A 13,849-nucleotide genomic window follows, 5' to 3' on the forward strand; every position below is an offset into this window, starting at 1 on the left:
CTAATTAGTTGCCTTTGTCAACATTTTTTTTTTTTTTTTAACCTCACAAGGTTTAGGTTAACACCACTAAAAAAAAAACCTGCATTGAATTGTGTTTCTGAAACAACATAGCTATTACTACATTCTCCTCCTTTTGTAATATTTAAAATATATTTGACAAATAGTTTTTCAGATGGATGCCTTCTGGTCTTTCTTGCTTTTTCACCACAGGGTATTAAAGGTGATCGAGGACCCCCAGGAGGCCCCGGAGAAAAAGGAGACAAGGTATATTTGTCGTTATGACTCATGAGTCATTTCCTCCATTCTCTCCTTGTTTATTAATAAAATGTTCAGAGAAATATTGTCCGGTATGAATCACATGATTATATTTGAATTTTCTGCATTTACAGGGTCACCCAGGACCCCCTGGTCATCCAGGTACCGCTGGCTTGATGGGCACACCTGTACGTTATTATTTTGGGCTTATTTCTTTCCACTGCTCGAAATGGTCTAAATACTTAGAGCTTTTTGTAAACAGGGCCATTTGTATTGTATTTTGTCCCACACTCATTCTTTCTATTTCGGTTGACCTCCACTGACACGGTCTCTTTCCTCTTCAGGGTAACGATGGACAGCCTGGCCCAGTCGGCCCCCCGGGGTCCCCTGGAGAAAAGGTCGGGCTGCACTCCATGTACTTTTCCCCTCAGAAAACGTATTACCCATGTGTCATTACTGTACAAACCTCTTCCCTCTAGCATGTAGGTCAGCCAGCCCGTGTGGTAATAGCGGCCATTTATCATTTCTTTTTTTTTTTCCCCCTTAGTGACATTGACCTGTTTGTTTGTTTTCTAGGGCAAAGAGGGTCTCAAAGGAATCCAGGGACCACCGGGTCTTCCCGGCTTGATCGTAAGAAAAATGATCGGATGTACAGCGTCGTGAATATGCGCGCGGCTCCTGCTGCGCGGCGTAAATAGTCTGCGTTGTAAATGCAACTGTAGGTCTTAACGGTTGCAGAAGGTAAATGATAGATTTCATTGATCTGCAGGGTCAGCCTGGAAAAATGGGAAAAGACGGCAGAGCAGGTGAACCAGGAGAGCCTGTAAGTAGATGGAGATGTTTGCCAGAAGCTTGAGCTACAGCACATCTTTAAAAAGATGTGATAGTAAAACACGGCCAGACAATGCTGCCAGTAGCTATTTTTGTTTTCATCTCAGGGCAAGCAAGGTGAGCCTGGACCACAAGGAAACTCGGGGCTCAGGGGACTCCCGGTAAGTAACCCGCCAGCAAACGGATCTGATGAAGCGGGCCGGCAGAGCAAATTGCTGTGACTGATTCACTGCGGTCTCTTTTCCTATGCAGGGCTTTAAGGGCCACAGAGGGGAATCTGGAGCTCCAGGACCTAAGGTTAGTACTTTTTGTTTTGTTTTTTTTCCACACAGTGTTCAATTTAAACATTTCACCCTAGAAATGTGTCAAAAATAAAATGAAAAAGGTTTAGAGAATGCGAGTCTGTATGGAAAAGTGGAAAACAACTTTCCCCTGGTGCAGTTTAGTATATGATAGGTGACGGTGTTTTTTTGCTCTATTTTGATGAGACCTGCAGTTTCCCCAGACAGCAAGTCAATGGTGCTGCATGCTGGGACAGTTATTGTGATAGTACTAGACTGTCTGCAGGTCTAATGCGGTCATATGTCCTCTATGAAGGTTTTGACATATAACTGTTATCACGAAATGTATCACACAAATGGAATTATGTCAATTATTCTCATCAAATGACACTAAAAAAATAAAACACAAGACAAGGAGACGTCCGATTAGACTGTGATACATTTGGCAGAACATTCTCTTCGAAAACTGGCACCTTCACAAAAGAACATAAGAACATAAAAGTATGGGAAGTACAGTATAAATTATGTATTTAGAAAGATAACTGCCTTTGCTCAAGAGCCATAACTGGAACTATTAACTGCAGCTGGAGTAGCTCACAGTCAGCGTTTGGCATGCCGCACTGCGATTTCAAGACACTTTCTGACACTTGCGGGTTTTTGTTTTTTTTTAATTTCTTTTTTTTGTTGAAAACACCTTCTCCGAGAGAACCGCCTGCACCTGCTGCTTTGTCTCTCGCTCGGCACGCGCCCACGGGAAAAAGGTTCCGCCACGGCACCGTGACCAATAGCATGGCTCATTACAGACGACTCCGACCGAGAGCCGCAGCGCTCTCAGCGCTCTCAGCGTCGCCGCGCCGACGCCAGACGACCTATTAGAGGAGCCGTAAAGCGTTTCCATGGACGCGCTGACAATTGCCCTTCACCGCTCGATAATTGTTGTCGCTAAATGTCAGCCGTACGGAAACGACGGCCACTATTATTCGGGGGAATTGGAAAGTTGACGTACACAATTAGAGGTACAGATTTAGCGCCGCAAACGTAGAGACGTCATCGATCCGTCTGCCTTATCTGGTGTTTATTGTCGCATGTAAAGCAATTAGTACAACTGCAGAAGCGCTTGTTGATCACACAGTGACACAAATGGTAATCTAAGGCATAAAATAGTGCAAAGTTAAAATATAGGGATGAACATACATGCATGCGTCCGTACAGAGACTACTGTAAGAAGTAAAAAAATACCATGTTATGGAGCGCTTAACCGAAAAAAAAGAAGCAGTATAGGGATATCAGATGAGGCCAAAATATAGCTAAACATATAGAATATTTAGCTAAATAATTAAAATGGATGTTAAAAGGAAACTTTGAAAGGTTTATGTGATAATGAGGCTGGACATGTAGAGGACTGTGTGGCTGGCGAGCTTTCATGGAAGCATTGGAAGCCAAACTAACGGAGCACATTGTCAGCAGGCTTACTTTAATAAAATCTGCAGGTAATATTAATAAACCATTGATGCGCTGCTGAAGTGACGCTGGATAAACTCTTGTGACAGCAGCTAAAACAAGAAAGTTTGCACTAATTAGCCATTCGCAAACGCCGTAACATTAGCCTCCATTAGCTCTAGTGATTGTGGTGCAAATGCTATAATTATAGAACAGTTTCCATTTTTTCAATTTCTTTTTCTTCTGCGCCAAACAGGGAGAAGATGGAAAGCCCGGATCATCTGGACGCGATGGCAAACCTGGGAAAGAGGTACGATCAACTTTACATTTATTAATTATTGGTTAGTGGTTTTTTTCACTCCAAGTGTGTTTCTATAGAGGTGGGAAGACACCATGAAGTTCAATCTGCAGTTCCCTCAATCTTTATCTATTCTACACACACACACACACACACACACACACACACACACACACACACACACACACACGCCTATAGCTTTCACTTATGCGTTTTCATTATGAAAGTAATATACATGCTCCCACAGAACATGTTTGTCTTCCTTATTAAAATCAGATCTGCCATTCTTTTCTATGCAGCATCCCTTCCTGGCTGCGTCACAATGAGAACAATCATTGTCGCTGCCTGGAACCAATCCTCCATTGATTGAGGGAATGCAGACAAAAACTCCTGAGATTAAAAAAAACAAAAAACAAAAAAAACCGCTTTTGCACAGAATGCGAAGTTTCCAGCAGAGCACAGAATATTTAATCACATCTATATAATGCTAGAGCTTCATTAGCAGCGGAGTACGTTTATAAACCATTCGCAGCTTCGTATCCTTTGATTTCCCTTTCGTTCATCTTCACCAAAATGACAAACTGAAATCCATTTCATGCACACGGTTAAAGGCTGCAGCACTTTTATTCCCCCATTTGTCTAGAAGCAGGATGTAACACTTCACACACACACACACACACACACACACACACACACACACACACACACACACACACACACACACACACACACACACACACTTCACACAAATAACTTTTTAACTCATCCTCTGGCTGTGGGGCTTGGCGATGGATTATTCTCACAGTATGTCTTCTAAAGTAAGAATCTTTTCCTCACCTACATTCTGCTTCCACAAAAAAAAAAAGAAAAAGTGAAGGACTTCAGATTTACCTCACTGCTACAGTAGAGGCTGGTTTTCCAATAAAGATTACAGTGATCAAGACTGCAGTTTTTTCCTCAGCATGCCCTAGAGATCTGGTTATGTTCTCCTCTTTTTCGGCATGTGAAAGCCATAATGTAACAGGCGGATTTTGTTTTGTGTGTTACGGCAGGGCTCTACGGGACCTCCGGGCAGAGAAGGGCTCAGTGGACCAAGAGGAGAGTCGGTGAGTTATGTTTCAATCACTTGCAAGGATGTCTGACGCAAACAGAAGAAGGAAGCAGCCCGGTAGTCAAGCAGGCAGATAGATATGGACATGAAGCGGCACTCAAGTCGTTCCTCTCCCTTTGCATCCCAGGGCAAGCCAGGTGAACCAGGGCCATCAGGAAAATCAGGTCTCCCTGGAACTCCGGTGAGTTATCTCTTCTGTACATTCTCTTTAAAGCAACAATTGGATGACTAGCAAACAATAGTGACACCGAAACACTCCACCACAACCACGTCAATGCAAACTAAATTCTTTGTTACACAGAGACATTTAAAGGAGACGTGCTGTGAATAGCATAGATAAGAGGAATTAGGAAAAAAAGTAGCATTTTGAGGTGATCTGTCAGATTATGATGGAAGATTTGAGTAAAATGTTGCGCTGACCAGGATGAGTTTATGGGAGTTGACATATCAGAGCACAGATTGCAATTCAATTTATGGAAAAATGAACCAAAGCTAAGGGTTAATATTTCCAAATATCAATAAATAAAATGTAAAGAGTGGCCATAGCACGGCAGATTTAGCAACTTTTCTCCCAGTGTTGGTATAATATAAGAGCAAGGCAATCTGTATTTTGTTTGAGAAAAGAGACTTTCAATATTCATACCAGAGTTTCATTTTAATGCTAAATGTAAATTTGAGCTTAATTATCATCCCGACTCTGTATATATGTGACATCAGTTGTTAAAGGGGAACTCCACTACTGAACATGTAACAAATATGACATACATATAATGTTTGGTTTTGACGAGGAAGAATATTAGAAGGACTCGAAAAAGACGACATTTCTGCTGCATTGATTTTGATCGGTTTTAACGGTGAGCAATGCTGAATCCGTAGAGTAGTTGTAGACAGAGGAGGAGTCGCTCCCTGTCCAACCCGCAGTGTTGTAGACATGTGTTAAAGCCCAAAAAACACACTCTGTAACAACTAACAAGTGAGGCCCAGCACTGGTGATGAGCACGGATACAGTCTAAGGTAGAGATGGAGCGATCGAAAGCAGCCAGAGCCTTCAACAGGAGGAGCAATTAAAGGAGGGATCCCTCTCCCAGGACGGACAGACAACATACCAACAAAATAAAATCACAGTATAGACAATCCATGTGACAGAATGTGAACATATACGAAAACAAAAATACAGTTTTTATTTCTGAATCATATGAATTGTGTGTCTTTATGCAAATAACTGCTGTAGCTGACAATAAGGACAACATTTAGAATTTTTGAATTTTCACACTGACTTGGTTGAAATTACTTTTTGGGACAGTGGTAAAAAAAAAAAAAAAGGTCTTAGAAAAATGAAAGAATCTGAATCAGCAGGTCAGACTTAATGAACAGAAATCGGCCAAGAAAATTGCAATCGGTGCATTTCTAAGTCTTAGGTTCTGGTAGGTAAGGTGCGAACCCAAAAGCAGACACAGCGAGTTGGCAGGTAGGATGAGAGGGCAGTTTACCTTTTTAAGATGAGGCTTAAAGTCAACATCGATCAGGTGACTGGGAGTCTAGAGGAAGGAAACCCAAAGATGTGCAACCCTGGAGCCTGTGAAGCACATAATCCGGATACATCTAGTCACGGTGACCGCCCTCACAGACTCACGGCCCACACGTACTGTGGGGTCCAGCTACGTCTGCGATGGTTCAGCACTCTACTTTAAAAATGAGTCCCCACAGCTCACATTAAGATAATGTTAGAATATTTTAAAGCATACCCGTAAAATATGAACTTTGCACTTAAATGCCAAGGTACAATGTCATTTTAGAGACTTGCCGCCGGGCTTTTTGGAGCCCGTGTACTGATTTGGCTGATGAGGTTAAATTTAAAGTCAGCGAGGGTTTCGGTGATTACAGGGTTCCTATAGGCCGACACTGGCACTTGGAGCCCGGGGAGACGAAGAGGCAGGCAGAGGTCACCATGACAGATGTGTCACAGATATGAAATGCAGACAGAGATAGTGAGACCTGCGAGTGAGGAGAATTCTTAATTTCGACGTGTTGCTATCATTGGCAACAAAAATGTGCTCCGGATAGAAATAGATGGAGCCGCGCACACACACCGGTCCGTGGGCCGGAGGGCGGGTTTCTTGGGAGAAGGAGTAACCGTTTGCTAACTCGAGGGCAGACGATATGCAGCCGGCTATCAAGAGAGGAGTGGATGATATCAGTCAGCAGGGGGAGCAAATCGACAGAAATAGCCTGGAGGAGGGAGGAGGGCAGGAGACAGATGCAGAGAGAGAGGAGGTAGAGAGTGAGGGTGAAGCTATTTAGAGGCAGTGATCTGATATTTCCCAAAAAATTTTTATCAGATGGACACATTTACCACACAGCTAGAGGATGATGCAGCGAAGTGGAAGAAGGCAGAGGAGTGTATATATTCAACGATAATACGAAAAGTGGAAATAAAAAAGAGAAAGTGAAACATTCTCCCAATTCTGCAAGCATTAATAAACTCCTTCAAACCAATTTAAGCCCAATATCACAAATTTGCCTTAGGGGGGCTTTACAATCTGTACAGCTTACATCACCATCTGTCCTTTATGACACCCCCCCCCCCCCTCCTTCGGATAAGGAAACACTCTCTAAACAAACCCTTTAACGGAGGGAAAAAACGGAAGAAACCTCAGGATTAGCAACTGAAGAGGGATCCCTCTCCCAGGACGGACGGACGGACGGACACTCAATAGATGTCGTGTGCAAAAAAAAAAAAATATAGACCAACGTAATAAAATCACAGTATAGGCAACCAGTACGACGAAATGTAGGATGTGAACAGATGGATCTCAGAGGTCAAGTATAGCTTTCAGGTGTCGCCATAGAGCAAGAGCCTGAGGCACAAGAAGCTTCAAAAGAAGCACCATCACACATTCATGTTGCTCTTGTTGCTGGGACAACTATAGGCTTATGTTATACATTTGAAACTGAGAATGAGCCGGATGATGAGAGAATGAGCAACTCATTTAAACGTTAAGGCAAAAAAAAAGATGAGATTGGAGTTTGGATTTAAAATGCCTCAACAGAAACATGATTGTCCGATGTCCATCAGGAGGTTATTCCATAAGCAGGTTGGCACGATAGGAAAAGGAGTCTAGGGAGCAATAGGAGCCCTCTATTTTGAGAGCAGAGCTTCCTGATTGGAGTGTTAAAGGAGAGCTGACAGAGAGGAAGTGGCGTGTTCATTTACAACATTGTAGGACATCACAATCACCGGCTTAAAGTCTGATCTGACATGTGACCGGTGACATGACGGGAAGCTAAAACTGTTGTAATATTGCCAAAACTTTCTACTTTTTTTCGGCTGACTCTGTGTTAGTTCACGTCACTCTGTGGCTGCCGTAACCTGCTGTTCTTCAGGCCTACATGCGCCCCGTAAATATGGATATTAAACTCCTCAAGCTGGCATGTCTCACCGCAACATTGCTTTATGAGATTTTTTTGTTATCCGGGTGGCGCTGCTGCATGTCGATAAGAACTGCAGCTAAATATTAATCCTGACTGAATCCACAGTAATGAGCGAGGCTTACAGTACAGTATGCCAATGCGTGTGCCATGTGACGAGCGGCCATGTCTCTGCTGTCGCACAGGGTCTTAGAGGAGACAAGGGAGAGGCCGGCAACCCAGGATTACCGGGCTTTAGTGGGCCGAAAGGCCCCGCGGTGAGTGGTAGATTTGAAACATTTTTTATTCCAAGAATAAATGCAGCTCTGCAAATATGACCAGCTGTGGGTAATGTTGACTTTTATCTTTGATTTCCAGGGTCCACCTGGTCCAATCGGCCCAGAAGGTAAACAGGTAAGGACCTCGTCGAACCGATGTTGACAAAGCTGTGATGTAATATATCCAGATTTCTTGCTCACATCCACTGTTTTTGGTGTTTTTTTTGTAGGGAATGCCAGGCAGAGTTGGCGATCGTGGCCTCAAAGGAGAGAAGGTGAGTACTAGAGATGCAATATTAATAATTCAAATATCTGATCCATTCAGGGAAAAATGGCCCCGATGGACTTTTGGAGAACAAAAAAAAAGTGCCTTTTTTAATTTCGCAATCATAATTATCCGATTCTGACTTTTTAAGAGAAAATGCTTAATGTATACAAATATATATGAGGAGTTTAAATGGCAGAAATTGTCTTCATTCTGTGATAAATTGTGTTCTACTAACAATTAACAGTGATTATTATAATTCTAATCCAGTTATTTTGGAGGTTCTTCAAGTCTGAAAATGTACAATTGCTGTCATGTGATCCAGGGAGATTCAGGTGTGAAGGGAGACAAAGGACAATCAGGAGATCCAGGTATGCCTGGAAACCCTGGACCCCCTGGCAGAAAGGGCCACACGGGAATGATGGGCATGTCTGGACCACCGGGAGAATTAGGAGCTCCGGGGCCACAAGGATCTTCAGGAAATCCCGGTATTCCAGGCCAAAGAGTGAGTCATAGTGCTGACAGCTTTATTGTTGATAAATATCCACAGATTAATAAAATGTAGGCATTAATATTTGAGTTAATGAGGAACATATTTCCTGTCTCAGGGAGAGTCGGTGTCACTGGAGCAGATGAGACGACTCATCCAGGAGGAGCTGGCGAAACAATTAGATGGTGAGGAAGCGACTTCTTTCTGTCTGTCGTCTTTCCTGTTGACCTGAGATAACGTTAACAGAGCAATACTAATAATAACTCATGAAGATGCAGCCAAAAAGGGCTTCGCAAAAACAGCTAAACAAAACTAAAACAAATGCAATACATGAAAACATTGAAGTGTAACTTCACCTCCAGGTTTGAGCCTAAATCCACCCACTGCACGGCTTTGAGAGTGCGAGGGCCTGAGCAGGGGTGAGGGGAGGGGGAGTGTGTGGGTGTATGAGGCAGGAGTCACTCAGTGGGTGTCTTTTTCTGTTTTTTTTGTTGATACATTTCATGACACAGATGAATCCGTTCGACTCTTAAGTCAGCGTTGGCCTGCAAAGTACAGGGCTGAACTAAAACAGTAGATGGCGTGTTGAGCCATTTTTAAACCTGTGAAATACAGATTTGAATACATTTGTAAAGAAACGTCAATATTAAGACCAGCGTTGATCATGTTATGTTTAGTTTACAGCTGGTTTAAGAGTGCGGTACCTCTTTAACAATAAAATCATTAAAGTTAACCCACATTAAAAGCCCCCCAAAAAAAAAAAAATCCACAGTTTAGGGCCATAAAAATTGAAATTAGCCTCACCAGATTTAGTGTTGGAACATAAAATGATTGGCAGTCGCTGTTGTTTTTTTTTGTATTGATCATAATGATCCTGGTTGCGGCTTCTGAATTAATTGTGACCTTTATCGGGGAGATCAGTGCGGAGTGGTGATAATCTATGCGGCTGGTAATAAAAGCATGTGTCAGTATTTCAGCATGGGTCTGAGTTACAATGGTCTAATTTCAGCGATGGCCCCTCAGATGAAAGTATTGTGTTTTTGTGACCTTTTTAAAATGGCGTAGAGAAATTAAGGCCAGGGTGTAAAATAACACCCAGATCTGTAACGAGTGTTTTATTTAGCTTGGACAAGCTACCAAACACTGAGTGTAGTCTGACCCATTTTGGTTTTCTGCTTAATTTCTTAAAAAATATATGTTACTCATCTAAAGGTGCATGCATCCAATCAGTGGGACAGGTACAAAGAACATACAAAGAACTGGTGTTTGTCTGGTGAACAGAGATATAGAGTTGTGTGTCGTAAGCATAATATTTGACATTATGGTGACTAATTGTGTTGCCTAGAGGGACCATGTGTAGGGAAAATAAGAAGCTGGGATGTATCTGATAGCTTATGTAGAGCTTCACCCAACAGGTAGGTCCTAAACAGTTGGTGAATCTATATATTCTAAAACTAGATATAATGCTGTCATTTTTGTTCCTTCCTGAAAGTGCGATCAAATAACTTCGCTTTTGTGTCCAGCCAAAATGGCTTACCTCATGGCTCAGATCCAGCCAGCCCACGTGAAGAGCACAGCTGGCCGTCCAGGACCTCCAGGCCCTTCAGGTAAAGACGGCAGTTCTGGACGACCTGGCCCCCCCGGAGAGCCTGGTATGCCCGGACAAAATGGCGGAGAAGGATCCAGGGGACCCATGGGCCCTAAAGGTAGGACAGAGACTTATTATTATTTTTTTGTTCCTTTACTATTTCCACAGTGGTTACTACTTTCCAATTCTCAGATTGGTCCAACTTGATGTCTCCAAGACATCAAGTCGGACCAATAAAAGATCTACATCAGATCAAAGAGGACATAAAGAACATTTGCATCTGACGGATGTTTGAGATAAATTCTGAAGGAATCGTTTTACATTTTGGGAAAAACTCTTAATTTGTCCAGAGAGTTAGATGTCTGTACACTAAATGTGCCAGACTTTGTCTAGGCCTGCCACAGTGATTTATTTAAATCCTGTTGTGACTGTGAGGTTGCCAGACACCCAGCAGAGACTCCAGGAAGTGGCTGTGTCTATAGCAAAGAAATGGTCCGGGATGTAATCCCCGTAAAACTACAACATATTTCTATTACGCTGCAGTTTTTGTACAAAGCCCTGTTTGTGTTGCATCAATTCCATGTAAAATGCATGGAGTCAAGCTTATTAAACTCAACTGGTATCATTCAACTTGACTTGACAACACTACATCAGAGCAACAGAAGATATTATACAAAAAAAATGCCCCTTCAAGACCACTTTTCACTCTAAGATAGCTGAGAAAAGCTGAGCAGAGGCAGCTACAAGGGCTTGGTACACACACACACACACACACACACACACACACACACACACACACACACACACACACACACACACACACACACACACACTAAGAACATGCCTGATATTCCAGTCCATCCATGTGTCATGAATGTCAACATACAGTAGTGCTCAAGGTTGTTAAAATGGGTTGACTAATAAACCTGAATTTGCAGGTGACAGAGGAACAAGAGGAGAAAAGGGAGAACCTGGCATTGGCGAAAGAGGAGAGCAAGGACCCTCTGGCCCGATAGGTGACAACCAGTCTCTTTCTTACCGTATTCATTCTTCTTAGGTTGGTTTCACCAGATTCGGAGCCTCAAATTTGTTCTCCTCCCTACTATAGGTCCAGCTGGTCTGCCTGGTTATGGTAAAGACGGAGGCCCAGGGCAAGCCGGAGCCCAGGGAGAGCCAGGAAACCCCGGCCCCCACGGTCAAGCTGGACCTCCAGGTCCTACCGGCCAGTGTGACCCCACCCAGTGTGCCTACTACGCCAGCCTGGCACACAGACCCCACACCAAAAATGTCAAGGGGACTTAAGAGAGAAGGGGACACAGAGCGCTCGAAGTCCAGCTGTATTTATGAACTTGGTCTGAATCAAGAACTTTTCTTTTTTTAAGATAACCTCAGTATGGAGGGCTGAAGCAACACGTGCTGCCGGTCAGATTCTTTGTTTTTGTTTATTTTTGGTTAAGACGCTTGGGAAGGGTTAAGCATCGAGGGACTTTTTCAGATTGAATATGGGGTAGAGAGGGCAGCTAAACAGGTTTTTTGTTTTTTTTCTCACTTGCATGCTTCCTGTAAAAATATATAGGGAGATAACAAGGACGATGCAGCTCCCTCCTCTTAAACCTTCCATCGGTGGGGAAGATTTGGGAGTCTGATATTGTATCGTTTCATCAGTAATCATCTCATAAGTTCAGCTTGGCGTTTTCTTGCAGGAATATGTCTGCACCACAGGCTTCTTTTTTTTTTATGCCTCACACCATTTTGCATCAGTTACCATTCACAGCCCACACTGTTCTGTGTCAAGCAATAGATGTCAGTTACTGCTCACTAACTTCTTCTCTTGCTTAGGATCCTCTGCGAGATAATTACTCAGTCGGGGGGGGGGGGGGGGGGGGATTGTCTGTTTTATGGTAATTGATGGGAATTGGGGAGGACAGACGGTGTGAGGGACAATCTCAATTGTCCCTCACACAAGGAGGAGTGTTAACGAGTGAGCGTGGAGAGCGATGAATGACCACTTTCCTGCACTTATTGCCTCTTAGCTGGTGGCAGTGTTCTCATGAAGCCTTGTTTCACATATTATTGGCACCCCAAAAAACAGGCGTTCAAAATAAAAATTCCCCCCTTAAACAAATTGGAATTTTGCTCAATTTCTAAAACCCGTCTGATTTATTTAGACATAAACGAAACAAGATTTTATTCTGGGAATAAACCAGAGGCAGACGATATTACCTCTCTGTCACAACTCATACATCAGAGCCAGCCTTGGCAGCGTTGTGTCGAGCTTTTGGAGAGATTTGCCGACTTTCGTTCCAAAATTCAGTTTATCTGCCTGAGAAAATGCAACACGGAACCTGCATGACGTTGTATAATTTACAGGGGGCTATCTTATTTTATTTTGAAAGTCATTTGAATGTGCTTGAAAGTCTGTCCTAAACAGTAATACTTAATGTACGCTTAATTCATATATGCCATGATTTGTGCCAAGCTAACCCTCGGGATGATTATTAAACCTGAGTTTTAACGATAGAAGTCGAGACAGGAAGAAATGTCACTGTTAGATTTGTGCTTTTGTGTTTAATGAAGTGGCTCCGGAGCAGTAAACAGCTTTGAGGAGGTGGTTTAATTGCAGCCTTTGTTCACCTTTTCTTTTGAAAAGCTGCCCTGTTTCGCACCGCTTTCTCTAAATGTGTCACTTCTTTCTGTTCGGCGAGGCCTATTTAAAGTGCCCGTACGCTGTGGCAGCGTCCGGGCAGCTCAGCCCCCGGTCTGAAAAGACATCGCTTTTCTTATTTGTCCCCTAGAAACTCAAATTGCTTCCTTGCATCCTGATGACCAGACCGTTGTGGTAACCATTTGCCTTTACCGCCCCTCATGGACCAATTACACCTCTCCCAAAACCTCAGAGGTGCTGGTCATCTTGAACTTATTTAACAACCTCCGCAAAAAAGGGTATCGCATTTTGTCTTCCTTTCACAAACATGAAGAAAAGCATCAATACACACTATAGCAGAAAAGGGATGTGGGGGAGCAATTTTCAAGAAGAGAATCTAGAAATGTTAAGAGAGCTTGCCAGGACAAACAAAGTCATACTCATCATCTTTTGCTCAGGTTACCTAATGGAAGTTCATTCGTGAATAAAATAAAGTGGCTCTGACACAACTTTAGTTTTGAAGACGTTGGTGAAGCTGAATGGAGTTTTTTTTTTTTTTGGTTTGACCGATGTTTCTCGGCTGCTCTGGAGGCAGGAGGCATTTCATTTGTCGAGTTAAAGCAACACCGTGTCGTATTTTAAAAGAAGAAATAGGACATTCTTCAAATGAAAAGTTGAATTCATAAGCAATAAAATGCAGCCTTGCTAAATTCAGCACAATCAGGGGTTTTGTTGCTGCAGCCTCACTTTGTCTGACCATCAGTTTGTGTTAAGTAATGTTTGCAAAAGGTTGACTTTAAAGGTGCAATATAGACGGAATTCAGAACATTGATATAGCGGCAAACAACTATTTTCTATGTAAAGATATAGTGAAGTAATGTTTACCGGAGCAGAGAATGAAGTCGTATTCCCTCAGTGTGTTGTAAGCTGAGTTTCTCCTTGCTTGTGTTGACACAGCCT

General features: G+C 42.8%; 1 protein-coding gene across 1 annotated transcript in view; it reads left to right on the plus strand.

Annotated features, from left to right (window-relative positions):
* col22a1 (collagen, type XXII, alpha 1) overlaps positions 1-12,105 on the plus strand; it is a 42,381-nt gene extending 30,276 nt beyond the window's left edge. Inside the window, exons 47-64 of the mRNA XM_068731264.1 lie at positions 211-264; positions 390-443; positions 600-653; positions 832-885; positions 1,025-1,078; positions 1,194-1,247; positions 1,339-1,383; positions 3,064-3,117; positions 4,158-4,211; positions 4,344-4,397; positions 7,831-7,902; positions 8,003-8,038; positions 8,133-8,177; positions 8,493-8,672; positions 8,776-8,842; positions 10,181-10,363; positions 11,184-11,261; positions 11,354-12,105. Of these exons, the coding sequence (XP_068587365.1) occupies positions 211-264; positions 390-443; positions 600-653; positions 832-885; positions 1,025-1,078; positions 1,194-1,247; positions 1,339-1,383; positions 3,064-3,117; positions 4,158-4,211; positions 4,344-4,397; positions 7,831-7,902; positions 8,003-8,038; positions 8,133-8,177; positions 8,493-8,672; positions 8,776-8,842; positions 10,181-10,363; positions 11,184-11,261; positions 11,354-11,547 (1,386 nt within the window). The 3' untranslated portion in view covers positions 11,548-12,105. The remainder of the gene's footprint in view (positions 1-210; positions 265-389; positions 444-599; positions 654-831; positions 886-1,024; positions 1,079-1,193; positions 1,248-1,338; positions 1,384-3,063; positions 3,118-4,157; positions 4,212-4,343; positions 4,398-7,830; positions 7,903-8,002; positions 8,039-8,132; positions 8,178-8,492; positions 8,673-8,775; positions 8,843-10,180; positions 10,364-11,183; positions 11,262-11,353) is intronic.
* The last annotated feature ends 1,744 nt before the right edge of the window (positions 12,106-13,849 follow it).

The sequence above is a fragment of the Cebidichthys violaceus genome, unplaced genomic scaffold (assembly GCF_023349555.1).
Source record: "Cebidichthys violaceus isolate CVI_PGR_0920_01 unplaced genomic scaffold, fCebVio1.0.p SCAF_50, whole genome shotgun sequence".
Classification (NCBI taxonomy): domain Eukaryota; kingdom Metazoa; phylum Chordata; class Actinopteri; order Perciformes; family Stichaeidae; genus Cebidichthys; species Cebidichthys violaceus.